This window comes from Ctenopharyngodon idella, chromosome 14 (assembly GCF_019924925.1).
Source record: "Ctenopharyngodon idella isolate HZGC_01 chromosome 14, HZGC01, whole genome shotgun sequence".
NCBI classification, from domain to species: domain Eukaryota; kingdom Metazoa; phylum Chordata; class Actinopteri; order Cypriniformes; family Xenocyprididae; genus Ctenopharyngodon; species Ctenopharyngodon idella.
In genome coordinates this window covers 18,188,056-18,202,374 of record NC_067233.1, presented here as the reverse complement: position 1 = coordinate 18,202,374, position 14,319 = coordinate 18,188,056, and the positions used below count along the sequence as shown (strand labels likewise).

Genomic DNA, 14,319 nt, shown 5'->3' with positions numbered 1-14,319 from the left:
TTTTATGAGGTGATGATTCATATGATGTGATTCGTATGGAAACATGATTTTTAGAAGAAGAACTGTTAGCGGGGCGTAAACAGATCACACAAAAGCATACAAATGAGATTGTACAGATTTTTATGGACTGGTTCGCCAAAATGTAGTTACGAATCACCATCAGAGTGTTGGGAATACTGTCTAATAAAAATTTACAAGTGGTGCTCACTGTCCAAACCTCTCAGGACATCATGGGTTAAGCTTGACCTAGTCCAGCTCCACCTCTGTGGATCTAATGGGTGGATGGATAGAGTTATGAGTATGGTTAAGGTGTGGTTGGACCTTCTAGCTCCACCCGTTATGCCCAAATTACATCCCAAGAGGGGGAGCTGGACTTCATGCTCCACCCATGGCAGCTCAAAATTCAAAAAGTGTTTTTTGCCTGTGTAAGGAAAATTACTAGTGAATATTTGAATAGATATTAGTAACTGTTGGGAAAATACTAATATCTAATAAATATAGTGAAATTTTAAAAGATGCTAGTCATTACTGGATTAAATGAGTAAATGTACAGATAGATACTAGTTATGTCAAAGGAATACATATTAAAACGGCTTGCCATAGCTGAGGCTGCTGGTGTGAAGCTCGTGTGTGTGTGTTTCTCTCTCTGGCCGGAGCTATACTACAGGCGGAAGTTACAGGCGCTTGTGTTGGTGAAAATCTCCTCTGCTGACTGCTGAGAAAGTGAAAATCATCGTATATGTTAAGCAGCAGGCGTTTTATAACGATTAAACCTCAGAGCATCATATATGTGGACGCGGTGGCTTTATTTTTCCCTCCTGCAATTGCAGACTGCTGGTTGTCGTCGGTAAAGGCAGACTGGCATATTTATTGAGTTTGATGTCTGGTATGGTCAGATAGTGAAGCTCTCATAGTAACTAACACGCACTTTGATTGGAACGTTCAGACATTCTGTTACATTGATTCATTGTAGCGCGTTTCCGACTCTTGTTGATACACAGTAGCGGGAGAGAAGAAACATTCACTTTATTCAGTGATGACTCGATTGGGTTTAACATAACTGGTAAATCACATATGTGACTTCCACAACAACCAATCTTGTGGAGCCTTTTCTCTTGGCGTTTTGCGCTGGATTATCATTGGAACTGAGATGGCAGACAGCGGTCGGGTGAAGCACGACAGCCCGAGCTCGAGCCCTGGACCCGGGAGGAAAAAGGTGCAGCAGTCGCCCGGTTCAAAGGCGCGGTACTGTGTCCACGCTCCCGGGCACTGTTTTCGGAAAGTGACCCTGACCAAACCGACCTTCTGCCATCACTGCAGCGACTTCATATGGGGGATTGTTGGATTTGTTTGTGAAGGTAAGATGCTTTATGGATGCACTTGGTCGGCATGTTTCATTCAGTAAAGCAATGTCAACAAAGTGTCTCTTACACAACTGCTGTGGTAATATTATGGTACAATGATGGTATTAGAAGACAATACTATGGTAATTTGTTATATACCATAGCATTGGATGAACAGTCATATAAACATCTTAATAAACATAATATTTGTGAGTTGGCCTTTTGAATGTATTTTGTGTCATTTAACTGTTTCATTTAAAGTGCAAGTGATTTTGTTCGAAATGGAATGTTCCCATACCACTTTGATTGACCGTTTTGATTGACAGATTATTATCTGTGCACATGTCATCCTGGAAAGAAGAAGGTATGTTAGAAAATAGATGGAGGATGTCAAGCAAATCAGTCTGTCTCCTCTACACCTCCCTCTTGACAGAATAATCGAATCGTTTGTCTACTAACTGGGGAAGACAGATTGATGCAGATCGATCCGACACACTCCTCCTGTTGGACAGGAATCTGTGCAGGAGGACACTTTGATGAGATCCATCTAATTGATGGAGGCCAGTGAGAGAAGATCTGTGCTATTCTCACTTCTGTTAGTTAGATGTTAAGGGTCAGTTTTTTCTTTACAGAGCTGCTCAGTTGGGTAAGCAATAAGCAAGTAGCTGTTTAGCATTTTAGATTAGGCTTTAATTCAAAGCATCCTGTGGACAATCTGTCTGAATTAATCTCTTTGAGGTACTATGGTAATGGATAATTGATCACCTTTTGCAGGATCCAAACCTACAACAGCCCAGACTACAATGAATTAAGACAAAAAAAAAAAAAAAAAAGATGCAAAAGAACCATAAAAGGATCATAAAAGTGGTCCATATGACAGTATATTCCAAGTTTTCTGAAGTCATAGCTTCACAGTGTAATGAGCAGACCATCCCTTATTCACTGATAATCTCCCCCTCCAGCGAGTTGTCAGTGACTGCAAACAAATAATTGAATCAGTGAGTTGAACTTGATCAGGTCAGTTACTGAATGAATCATTCACTTCTTCTCTCATAAACTCTCATGAAGGAAAGTTAGGGTGGATATCAATATTTTCAGTGAATAGCGGCTTAAATTTACAACACAAAGCAAGACTTGGAATATAGTGCCATATAGAGTCATATGGACCACTTTTATGCTTTTGTGTCCTTTATGAAGCTTGACAGTTTTTATTGCAATGCATAGAAAAAGCAACAGTTTTTTTTTTTTTTCTTCTCCTTTTGTATTCAGTACTTTTTTAGCAACGCTTGGCCTTGCAGAATCTGTTATAGAATATCTTCTCTAAAGACCAGCCAGAGCATAATCTTTGCCTGAGCTCATTTCTTTTGACTCTTTATGAGGAGTCATCACAATGCTGCTGATCTACAAGTTTTAAACTTTTATGGTCTGCAAATGACTTCAAAATGAATCCTTGATGGAGCCAAATCCCCTTCCATCTGATTTCTATATGGATTTTTTCCTCATACACATAGAGTGAATGTAAACTAGATCAGACGGTCTTGCCCTTTTAAAGCCTGTTGCTGTTTCTTAGGGAGAGATTAATCCACAGTGTTATGCTATTCGCCAAGGTTTCACCACAGTTCCTCTATGAAGGATTATAGCAACGAGCAGCATTACTTTAGAGACAAACTGACTGGATGTATGTTGCCATATGAGATTGGCATGGCAGAAAAGCAGATGTTGATTGACAAGGTGGATGTTACCAGGCAGAGTTAGGCAGTAATGAGACGTTTCTGTTACGTAATGTGCTGCAGTGAAGTCGTGATTGACTCTTCCAGGTTGGCATGGCAACACGTAGTCCAATGGAGCAAAGCGGCAGGCTGGATGCTGTAGCCAGACGGACCGAGAGTAGAACATAAACACACATGCATGTTCTATGTTCTAATGCTCATTGTGTGTTTATTGCACTAGTAAATGGACTAGTAACGTGCCAGGCTCAGACTAATGAATTCATGTCATTATTCAATTGTATTCATTACTGTTTCCTTTAATGCAATGCATTTTGTAGAGGTCAAATTATATAGTGCAGATATACATAAATATGATAAATAAAAAATGTACTTCAAATTGCCAAATTAACATTTATTTTAATAAAAAATAAATTCACAAATGTTCACTCTGACCAGGCCAAAACTTGAGCCTGATGGACTTGTTCTCAAGCCACTACTTGGTTGTCTTTGCAATTTGTGCAGGAGCATTGTCTTGTTGAAAAAAATAACATCTGATCATTCCTCTTTACATAACTTTTCATTTGTGGGAAGCAAGCCAATCTGCAATATTCTCCTGTACTCCAAAGCATTAAATGACTTTTCACAGAGAAGTAGCTTACCAATACCAGCAGCTAAAAAGGCTTCCGTCACAATGGCACCTCTTTCTCCATGCTTCACTGTGTGGTAGAGATGCATTTATTTGTATATTTCTCACCAGATTGAAGACACACCTCTGGAGCATCACCTGTGTTTCATTGTGATTCATCACTCCCACACTCCAAACTTCCCATATTCTGCCAAAAACTTAATTCAAACTTCATTGTTTTTCTGAGACCGCAATGGCATTTTAAGTAGTGCATTTATTTAAATTTAGCTAATTTCCTGACCATTAATTTGTGGTCAAGATAATGAAAAGCTTAGTGTTTAACCATGTTGGGCTTGGCCCATTTTTTTGCCCAGGAGTGTGTATCTTCTGTGGAAGTCTCAGGAACAAAACATGTTCATCCAAACATTGCCTTCGGTCTGAATGCAGTGATAGGATGTCCTACCTGCCTGTCAACATATGTATTTTCATACCTCTGTGCACCCTGCTCGCGTAGACATCACACGCCATCAGCACATTCCATAAGGCTAGCAAAGTTGTAGACAGACGTCAGTTACAGAGTGCCGCAAACAAACAGAAGCCACCCTTTACCGTTCCTCTTGAACAAAAACAACAAGCTTATGCTGCTTTCAAGCCATGTCGTAATTACGATGGCCAACCTGTGACGTCCTCAGACTCTGAATTATTTATTTTTATGCCAGCACTATCAGCGGCGAATTGAATCTGCAGCAGTCAGGTGGCACAAGTCAGAGCTCTAAGTTGTTCGTTATTATTGTAATGTTATGTGCTTTGAGACATGAGGTAATTTAACACCGTCTCTTGTGACGCTTTGCAGACTCCGCTCTGGCTGTGTGCGTTTGTGTTTTGGAGGAGGCGTGGCTTTGGAGACCCTCTGAAGGGAGGGTGGGCTCTTATGATTTTAAGGCTAGCTTGCTTTTCATAGCCTTCGAAATTGCCTACCCTACCTTTAAGTCATTGAACTAACTTCTTTCAGTTGGTGTGGTTGTACAATAGGCTCTATCAATTTTTCAAATATTTTTTTAAATTTACAACTGTAAAGGAAAAACTTTTTTTTATTTGTACATGTAGCGGTCTTGTTTAAAGTCAATATTACATCAGTCTAACTCTAAATATCAAGATGACCTTAAAAGAACTCTCTAAATATTTTTTGGATATACTACATGAGGCAAATAATTGCATAATAAGTGTGCATTCTGTTCAAGAACTATATATTTTAATAAGTATTTCAGTTGTGCTTGCACAGCCATTTATATTACAATACTATTTAAATATGATTAAAACTGAATTTCATGGTCACGTTTCTTTGTTTATGTCAAAGTATCTATTATCTCTGTTTCAACCAAGATATTTGGTCTGCTGTTAAAAAAAAAAAAAAAATGGTAACATCTAAATTAACTGGTTCCATTCAAGTCAAAAGTTTTTAACATCACTGTATCAACCTAAATACATAATTTATACCAACTAAACTAATTTATATGGGTTAAATTGGGTAGAAATAGGTCTTTAAGGTAACAGTTGCAAAATTGATATTGAAATTTTGGTCACTGAAAATTAAATGGAGAAAATTTTGGAAAAAAGTGTGTGTGTGTGTGTATATATATATATATATATATATATATATATATATAAAATTATAGTCCACTGACTATATTTTCTTAAATTAACATTGGAAACTAATTGGCTAAATGGTCTGTCACTAGTGTTTTGCATGTTAGACTAGACAAAAATGCAGCCTGCTAAAACAGTTGCATGGGCTCATATGACAGATTTTTACGTTGATTAAGAATGTGTAAACAGAATAGTCTTTGTGCTGTCCTTAGCAATGTGTGCATGTAATTTCTAACTGTTTCACAAGTGTGGTGGGCTTTACAGTGTGCATGAGAAAACGTCTGTGGTTCGTTAAACTTTAGAATGTTTTCCTTGCTGTTGTGGTTGTGATAGTGAGAGGAGCTCAGCCTGGCCAGCGAGATCACTTCCTGTCTCTGGTTAGCATGAAAAACCAACAAGTGCATTAAGTGAGGTTCAGTCTGTACTGAGGGCCAAAGTGGGCTCTGACAGCAGCATAAATTGGGTACACGGCGATTCAGCAGTCACCGACCACAGAGACAGGCGATCGGTGATGTTGTCTTTTGTGCAAATTGTTCTATTGAGCTATAAATTGCCATTGCTTGATGTTTGGAAATGTTCGTGAAATTTTGTCCAGTCATAGGTTGACCTTGAGTATAGGCATTACTTTGTTTTTGTGAGCAGTCCAGCTGGTCGATTGCTGACTCAACATGGCAGAATGGGTATAATGGGTAAACCAGTTTAGAAATGCTATTTTGGAAATCCTTTTGGTGCTATAAAAGATTTGTTTGTTTACAAAGTGCCATCGGCTCTAAATTGTGAAAATTATGATATGGCTGTGACTTCACTGCTGAAAAAGAGTGGAAAGTTTGTTTTTTTGCTAAAGCTGCTGTATTTGCATATATTTTGGCACCATAGTTCTGTGGCTTGCACTAAGTCTCTCTCTTTTTCTCTGCAGTGTGTAACTTCATGTCACATGAGAAGTGTTTGAAGCACGTCAGGACCGTGTGTTCTTGTATGGCTCCCACGCAAGTTCAGGTGAGTGACGTGCCACACATGACATCTGACAGGATGGACAAACATCAGTAACTATGTGGATAAATCTCATTAAATCTGTAAGGAACATGTCCTGGTCATATTTTATCCCAAAAGTTAAAATGGAAAAAAAGAAAAAAGAAAAAATTCTTGCAGATTATTTTCACATCTTTTTTTTTTTTTTTTGCATTGTGACATTTTTTTTTCTTGACAATTAAGCACATTTTCTCCCAAAATTATTGTTACTTTGCTAAAAATCCTTACTGTAATGCAAAAATATATATTATGTATTATATATTTGTTTTTTCATCAGTAAATTTACATTACAATAATGAGAATCGAATAAGAATCGCTATTCAAAATAAATTCTTCTTAAGAAGAATTCTTCCTAAAAAGAATATGGATGGAAAAAAATATTAATGCTAGGCTTCATTTTCTTTGTACAAAAAATTATATATATATATATATATATATATATATATATATATATATATATATATATATATATATATATATATATATATGTAATTAATTAAATATTTTTTCCATGAAATATAACTCAAGGCATGATCAACAACGTTATTGAGGCATCACGATGCTGGATGGAAGCTCTGTAATACAGGACATGAAGTCTCAAACAATTATGCTGTTAATGAAGAATGATCAAACTGTTTTGTAGGGTATGATCATGCAACAAAGATCATAATTAGCAGTTGATGCTTACCTGTCTTATCCGTGGCTTTGCATTACAAACAGGAAGTACATTACGCCCTGGAGCCATTTTGCTCAGAGACACAGCAGTTGTTGGGTGCTTCTCAAACGGAAGGCTGCAAATTTTGGCTGCCACATCATCAAACATTACTTGAGGCCATCTCAAAATGAAGGATCCTTGGAAGGCAGCCTTTGTTTCGTGTCCTTCATTCGGCCTGTTTTTAAGGACTCATCGGATGTATCCTTCGTGGCCTTAAATCACCCACAATCCTTTGCACATATTCCAATTCAAGAAAATAAACTGAGGACTTGAGTTTGTCTGAGTTTATTATGAAATGTAAGACAAAAATAATGTTTCCGGACATGAAAGCATAGATTTTATCTTTTGTTTTGCTGTAAATTAAAGGGTTAGTTCACCCAAAAATGAAAATACAGTCATTAATTACTCACCCTCATGTCGTTCCACACCCGTAAGACCTTCGTTCATCTTCGGAACACAAATTAAGATATTTTTGATAAAATCCAATGGCTCAGTGAGGCATGCATTAACAGCAAGTTAATTTACACTTTCAAACGCCCAGAAAGGTAGATATATTTAAAACAGTTCATGTGACTACAGTGGTTCAACATTAATGTTATGAAGGTATTAGAATACTTTTTGTGCGCCAAAAAAACAAAATAATGACTTTATTCAACAATATCTTTATGAATCTTTTGTTTCAAATCAGTGGTTCAGAGCGCCAAAGTCACATAATTTCAGTAAACGAGGCTTCGTTATGTCATAAGTGTTTCAAAATTTCAGTGGTTCACATGACTTTGGCAGTTTGATACGCGCTCCGAACCACTGATTCAAAACAAAAGATCCGTAAAGCTTCAAAGCTTCATGAAGTAGTGTTTTGAAATCGGCCATCACTAGATATTGTTGAATAAAGTCGTTATTTTGGTTTTTTGGCGCACAAAAAGTATTCTCGTTGCTTTATAATATTAAGGTTGATCCACATGAGGGTGAGTAATAAATGACCGAATTTTCATTTTTGGGTGAACTAACCCTTTAATCATTTAACACTAAACTGCCAATAATGTAAGCCACTGGGAGACTGCAGACTGCCGTCATTCATTGTATTGCATTAATAGAAAGCCAGTTAATATAAAGGTTTGTAATACAAAGTATTTTTTCCAAAATTAAGTTGAAATAGTATTTTTGTGCGGTGACCACGGGGCAGAAACATGTATTACGTAACCATGCATAGCCTCTTTCTAGACCATCACATTCGCTTTTGATGCTAAGGAGGACTCTAGACTACAAGCCTCCAAAGGACTGGACTAGGAAGGACACAGCGTCATTAGGATGCAGCCTTCCGTTTGAGAAGCACCCAGTGTAGCCCTTTGTCCAGCCTTCATAATGAATTACTGATGACTTCCTGTCGCGTTGTGGTCTTTCATGAAGGCCAACTGTCAGCCAGCCTTTGTGCCTTTGATAGCAGCTCATCTAGAAATCTAAATGAGCTGCTATCAGCCTAGACCGGAAGTTTTTTCCCCCAGTGTACTCACTACTGATTATAAACCCAATCTATAGTTGCTAAACTCATTGTACTGATATAATGCAGGTCCTGATCACTGTGAATTTTAGAAGTGGCCTCGCTGATATGAACATATTGTGTTAGCATGCTAATTTGGTTTATTACACTTCGCTCTGGAATACTTGATTGTGATTGGGATTAAAATATTTTTATAATTATGTACAACTATTAATTTCTGTTAATTTCACCATTGTCCATGGCAACTTGCTGCTACTTTATTGTATTTTGTATCATTCCAGTCCACAGTCTTAAGGAAAAAAAATATCTCTCCCAAATAATGTTGCAAACTATACAGGGAACCCTCTCATTTGGTACACTACAATATTAGAGTTTACAATTAATAGCAGAGGTATTCTATTCAGCTGCTGTTTATTTTCAGATATAATAATTACACAAATAAAAACTGAAATGTATAAAACTTATGAAAACTACCTTATGTGATACTAAGCACTTGTCTTCATGGCAAATTTGCACAAACATATAATTAACAGTAAATAAGCTCCTCTCTAGTGTTTTTTTTTTATTTTATTTTTTTATGTAGATAGCTAAGGAACTGTGAACATTGGAAAACATTCCTGAGGTAAAAGTGACATGATGTGACATTGTTGACAAGCTTTTTTATTGACGTCTTTCCGCGGTTGAAACACAAATAAAGTGATTACATGAGACATGATACATTCTGGTAAGTTGTACAATATATTTCAACATACCTTTGATGTTCATTCATGTTTTTTGAGATATAACTTGTATTGAAGAGGAAGAAAAGACTCGCGCTCCGCGCTGCCGCCTGAACTGAGGCATTACAGCGATCACATTTAAGAGCGTCAAAACACCATTTATTGTTTGAATTTCACGATACAATGGACAGAATTTGAAAACTGAAACTTTAATACTTATCAGAAGTAATAAAGCACAAATCTTTTTGCGATTATTGGATGGGAGGCGCTACAAATAATATTTGATGTAGAGAAAAAAAAAAACGCAGACCTGGCAACCCTGGCTTGAACTACGGGTGATTCATAGGGTCAAAAGGAGCCTGCTTTAACGTCACTATTTTTAAACTGTTAATGCGTTAAAATTCAACACGAGTGATTTTCTTTAGTTTTTTATATTTCTATATAGATTTAATAAGTTTTAGTTTTATTCATTTTAGTAGCCTACTTAAACTTATTTAAGTTAGTTGCCAAGGCAACATTTAAAAAAGTTTACATTTTATAACTAATGTTTTTATTTGATTTTATTTAAGCTTTATTTCAATTACCAAAATGTTTTTATGAATTTTAGTGTTAGTTAACAATAACAACTGTTTGTCTTGCCTAGGCCAGTTGTTTTTGCCATTGTAATGGACAATTGTTACTTACTTAGATAAATCAATATTTCATTGTCCATGCATTTATTTATTTGTCATTTAAATAATTAATTAAGTGGGATTGGAATGTAATAATTGGGATTTATCAGGCTCTTTTTCATTTTAATGTCTGTACACTCTCCATTGAACAGTTGCTGCGACTTAAAGAAAAACTGCTGCAGTATATTGTTTTTTTTAAAACAGGATGTACAAATGTACAACAGCATGTAAAAAAATAACAGATCTTGCTGGTTACCAGCTTGAGAAAAAGTAACCACATGAGATGCTCGCTGCATCCTCTCAATGTGCTGATACCACACGCCACCACAGGGCTGAGTTCACAGCGAGCAAAGCCTGCCTTGCTTTAGCCAAATGGCAAAAATGTAACACTGACTGGCCAGCCGCATCAGAGTAGCCGCAGGGCATGACAGGAGGCCGAGTCAAGCAACATGCCACAGCAAAACTTAATTTAGACCAAAAGATAATGAGGTGGAACTGAAACCACTCTAAATTAAAGATGGGTCCTCAGAGAAACTACTGGAGGTTTGCCTTTATACATAATGAATGAAGAGACAAAACAAGAAAGTGAATGCAGTGTTTTAATTCTCTTTTTCTAGTTTCTCAGGCATTAAGAGTGATGCATTCAGTTTGAAAAGGAAGTGGATGTGACTTTTTCTGTACTGGCTGAAGACTTTTCTCAGCTCTGTGTGTGTGTGTGTGTGTGTGTGTGTGTGTGTGTGTGTGTGTGTGTGTGTGTGTATGTGTGCGTAGGTGGGTGGGTGGTGTAGGAGTGAGCCAGTCTCTGAGCCAACTGCTCCATTAACCTTTACTCAACAACCTCTCTGAACCACATCTGAGGAAATACGAACACAACAGTTGCAGCCATTCGACACTGTTATTACTGAAAGTCAAGAATATGTCCTTTAAGACTTGAGAAGGTCTTTTTTCACCTTCTGTGGATACTAATTAATTTAAAATAAAATACAATAATTTATAAGACATTATGTGCACAGAACACATTTAACTTCTGGAATGTGACGTATTTCTTTGTGAAACAGAATATATGGCATAGTCATAATTTAGGTTGGAACCTAAATCTGGAAGTGCATCAATTGGGATTTAGGATTGTGATTGTTAGACTCTGATATTAGGGCTACACTATATATAATTTTAGCATCGATATCGCGATGTGCGCATCCTCAGTATAGGGATTGTAGTTGATCTGTACGGACCAGGCATCACGTGATTCTCGGATTAATTGCAAAGTTTAAATTCAAACGTTCATCATTTGCATGTGTTTTTTTGTGCACACACAGCACGCTAATACAGAATTCCATTCTATTCTGCTTGAACACATACATGCAAAATTATGTCTCAATGCCTGTATCCTCGTAAACACAGTCGCTTTTGGCTTCCGTGTCATTATATTGGATCCATGCATTCGGTCTTAAAGTGACAGCATCATAATATTCCTGCTGTTGTGTCATTAATGTTAATCAAACAACAAAATACAAAGACGATGAAGAATCATTTTCACACATGAATTGGCACCTCTGACTCCAGACCTTAAATTAATTTAAAGTGTTTGGGATGTGCTGGAGTAGACTTTACAGAGTGCTCACCTCTTGCATTGTCAATACAAGATCTTGACCAAAAATTGATGCACCTCTTGATGGAAATAAATGTTGTGATGTTATTTCCATCAAGTGGTGCATCAATGATTCTTTATGCTCCCTCCCAAACATTCTTTCACAATTTGAGCCTGATGAATCTTGACATTGTCATCTCGGAATATGGCCATGATGTGTCTTCCTACATTGTTGTTTAGGGAATGAAAAGCTACGCACTCCATCAATTAGGGTTAGAAGAACTGTTGAGACCAGTGTTCTTTTAGTATTATTTATATTTATAGTTTTTTTATTTATTTTTTAAATGACCTTTTTTATGTTTTCAGATTCCATTTTAATTCAAGTTTAATTCTTAATTTTTTTATTAAATTTAATAGTTTTTCATCTAATATTTATATTTTATTTTGTTTCTGTTATTTCAATCGCTGAAAACTTTTATATATATTTCTTTTTTTTAATAACTTTTTATGTCCTTCACTTTTTTCTCACCATGAACATAGCCGTGGTAGCTGGCGTGGCATTAAAGTATTAACAAACAAACAAAGCAATTCCTGAAAACATTTTTTAATAGTTTTAGTTACCAATAATAGCACTGCCAGGGACATTTATTAAGGAAGTAAATATTGACATTTTTATTTAATTTTGTCTTTAAAGTGATTACTCACAATTTATGTTTGATGAATTATTAATCTTAATCTATAATATGAATATTAATCTTGAAAACAATCTAAAACAACAGCAAAAATGAGTGAATAGTATGTAATATCTCTCAACCAGAACTGAAAAATGCTTTTGCTTTTTAGCAAAGCTGAGCTTAATGTTTTCATCCATTTGTTCTGAAAGTACTCTGAGCCAAGTACCTCAGCAGTAGCCATTTACAGGAGCCAATCACCTTTAGGATCAGAGAAATGGCAGCTAATGACAGGAAACGAGGTCACGTCCGGTAGGATGCTCTGCAGTCTACTGTAGCAACTCCCTTGGGAGGGCAAGAGCCAGTGAGGATGTGTCCACCGCAGGAGGGAGAGATGGGCCGCAGCTCAAGGCCACATGCTGTAGGGTGTGTGTGTGTGTGTGTGTGTGTGTGTGTGTGTGTGTGTGTGTGTGTGTGTGTGTGTGGAGCTTCATCAGCAGAGATTTTGAGTACCTTGGCAACCTTAAACACAAAACCTCACCATATTTTCCTCTGTATTATGTGGAATTCTATTTTTTTTTGTCCCTAGAGTTTAGGTGTTTTCTGTCCAGTGGCCATATTTTGGTTCATGACATTAGCATTATGAAAATGTTAGGCAGTCCAGACTTCTAAACAGCTGTTCCATGTCTGTGAGCTCATAGACATCAGCGAGTTCGATTTCTGGCACCCTGTCAAGCGTGTAAATATCCTGATTTGCTTGAGCAAATGTCAAGCTATTTTTCTTCTTTCCAGGCCATATATTCAAATCTTGAGTAAAGCACCTAATCTATCCCGTCGTTCACTGCTCTGTGTGCTGTCTTGAGAACGTCTGCTCTTAAATGTCACTTTGGTTTTTCTCTGAAGCTGACAGGTATGCCTAGCAGCACAGAAATGGAGTTAATGTCCCCTGCCTTTTTGCAGTACTTGTATGTTCTCTATTAAAATGCAAAAATTTTACCTTTAGGGTAAACAGCTTGTCACTGACGCAGTACCCTCAAAAAGACGCCTTTGTACCTTATCTTAAAGGATACATATATTAAGGGTACATACAGTATTAATACTTATATGGACCATTTAGGTTTAGATAAGGTCAAATATTTGGAGTCTTAACACTTTTTACTAATAATTAATTCTTTTATTGAACAAATATGCATTAAATTGATCAAAAGTGACAGTAAAAACATGTATAATGTTACCAAAAAAATTGTCAAATAAAAAAATTAAAAAAATATATATATCATGCACAACTGTTTTCAACATTAATAATATTAAGAAATGTTTCCTAAAGACCAAATCAGCATATTAGAATGATTTCTGAAGGATCATGTGACACTGAAGAATGGAGTAATGGCTTCTGAAAATTCAGCTTTAATCACAGGAATAAATTACGTTTTAAAATATATTAAAATAGAAAACAGCTATTTTATCTTGCAATAAACATTTTAAATTTCTACAATATTTTTTAACTTTATTTTTGATCAAATTAATACTCAAACAAATTTAGCAACGTTTTAATAGTGCCACAGCCATTTCTTTCTCTGCATTTTAAACTGGGGCAGGAGAAACTGGGATGGGGAAAATGACACACTTCACCTTTAAGAATGCTTAATGGAAATGTTCAGCAGCATAGACACCCTAAAGGGAGTTTTCCATCAATTAAAGGGAGTTTTTCCAGTGTGGGGGAATTAAAAGGATGTTTTTTTTTTCTTCAGTAGGCGAATAGAGACCATCAGCTCAAGAGCATGATGGAGGCAGTGCAAGATTATGGCTCTCCAGATGTTACTCGCTCTCACTACCCAAAATAACCTCTAATTCACCACCCCACCAAAGTATTTGTAGAATTATTTACAAACCAGCACATCAAGCAGCCAAAGACCTGGAGATATTTATCCACAGGAGTCACAGTGCCGCCTGTCACCAGCAAAAGAATGGGAAGGAGAGGGCAGAAAGGCTGACTTCTCCTCCCCTGTTTCTGTGCTGTCACAATCTTCTGTGTGATTCACAACGTGTTCCAGTGAAATCAGTCGTTACAGATGGGCACGCATCGTGACAGCCCGGCTGGGAT

General features: G+C 36.7%; 1 protein-coding gene across 2 annotated transcripts in view; it reads left to right on the top strand.

Moving 5' to 3' along the window:
* The first annotated feature begins 619 nt into the window (after positions 1-619).
* LOC127494186 (diacylglycerol kinase theta) overlaps positions 620-14,319 on the top strand; it is a 43,384-nt gene continuing 29,684 nt past the window's right edge. Inside the window, exons 1-2 of one of the 2 annotated variants that reach the window (XM_051859890.1) lie at positions 620-1,358; positions 6,241-6,320. In XM_051859890.1, the coding sequence (XP_051715850.1) occupies positions 1,151-1,358; positions 6,241-6,320 (288 nt within the window). In that variant the 5' untranslated portion in view covers positions 620-1,150. Of the gene's footprint in view, positions 1,359-5,833; positions 6,014-6,240; positions 6,321-14,319 lie in introns of those variants that run through there. The other variant, XM_051859891.1, reaches the window with a different exon arrangement.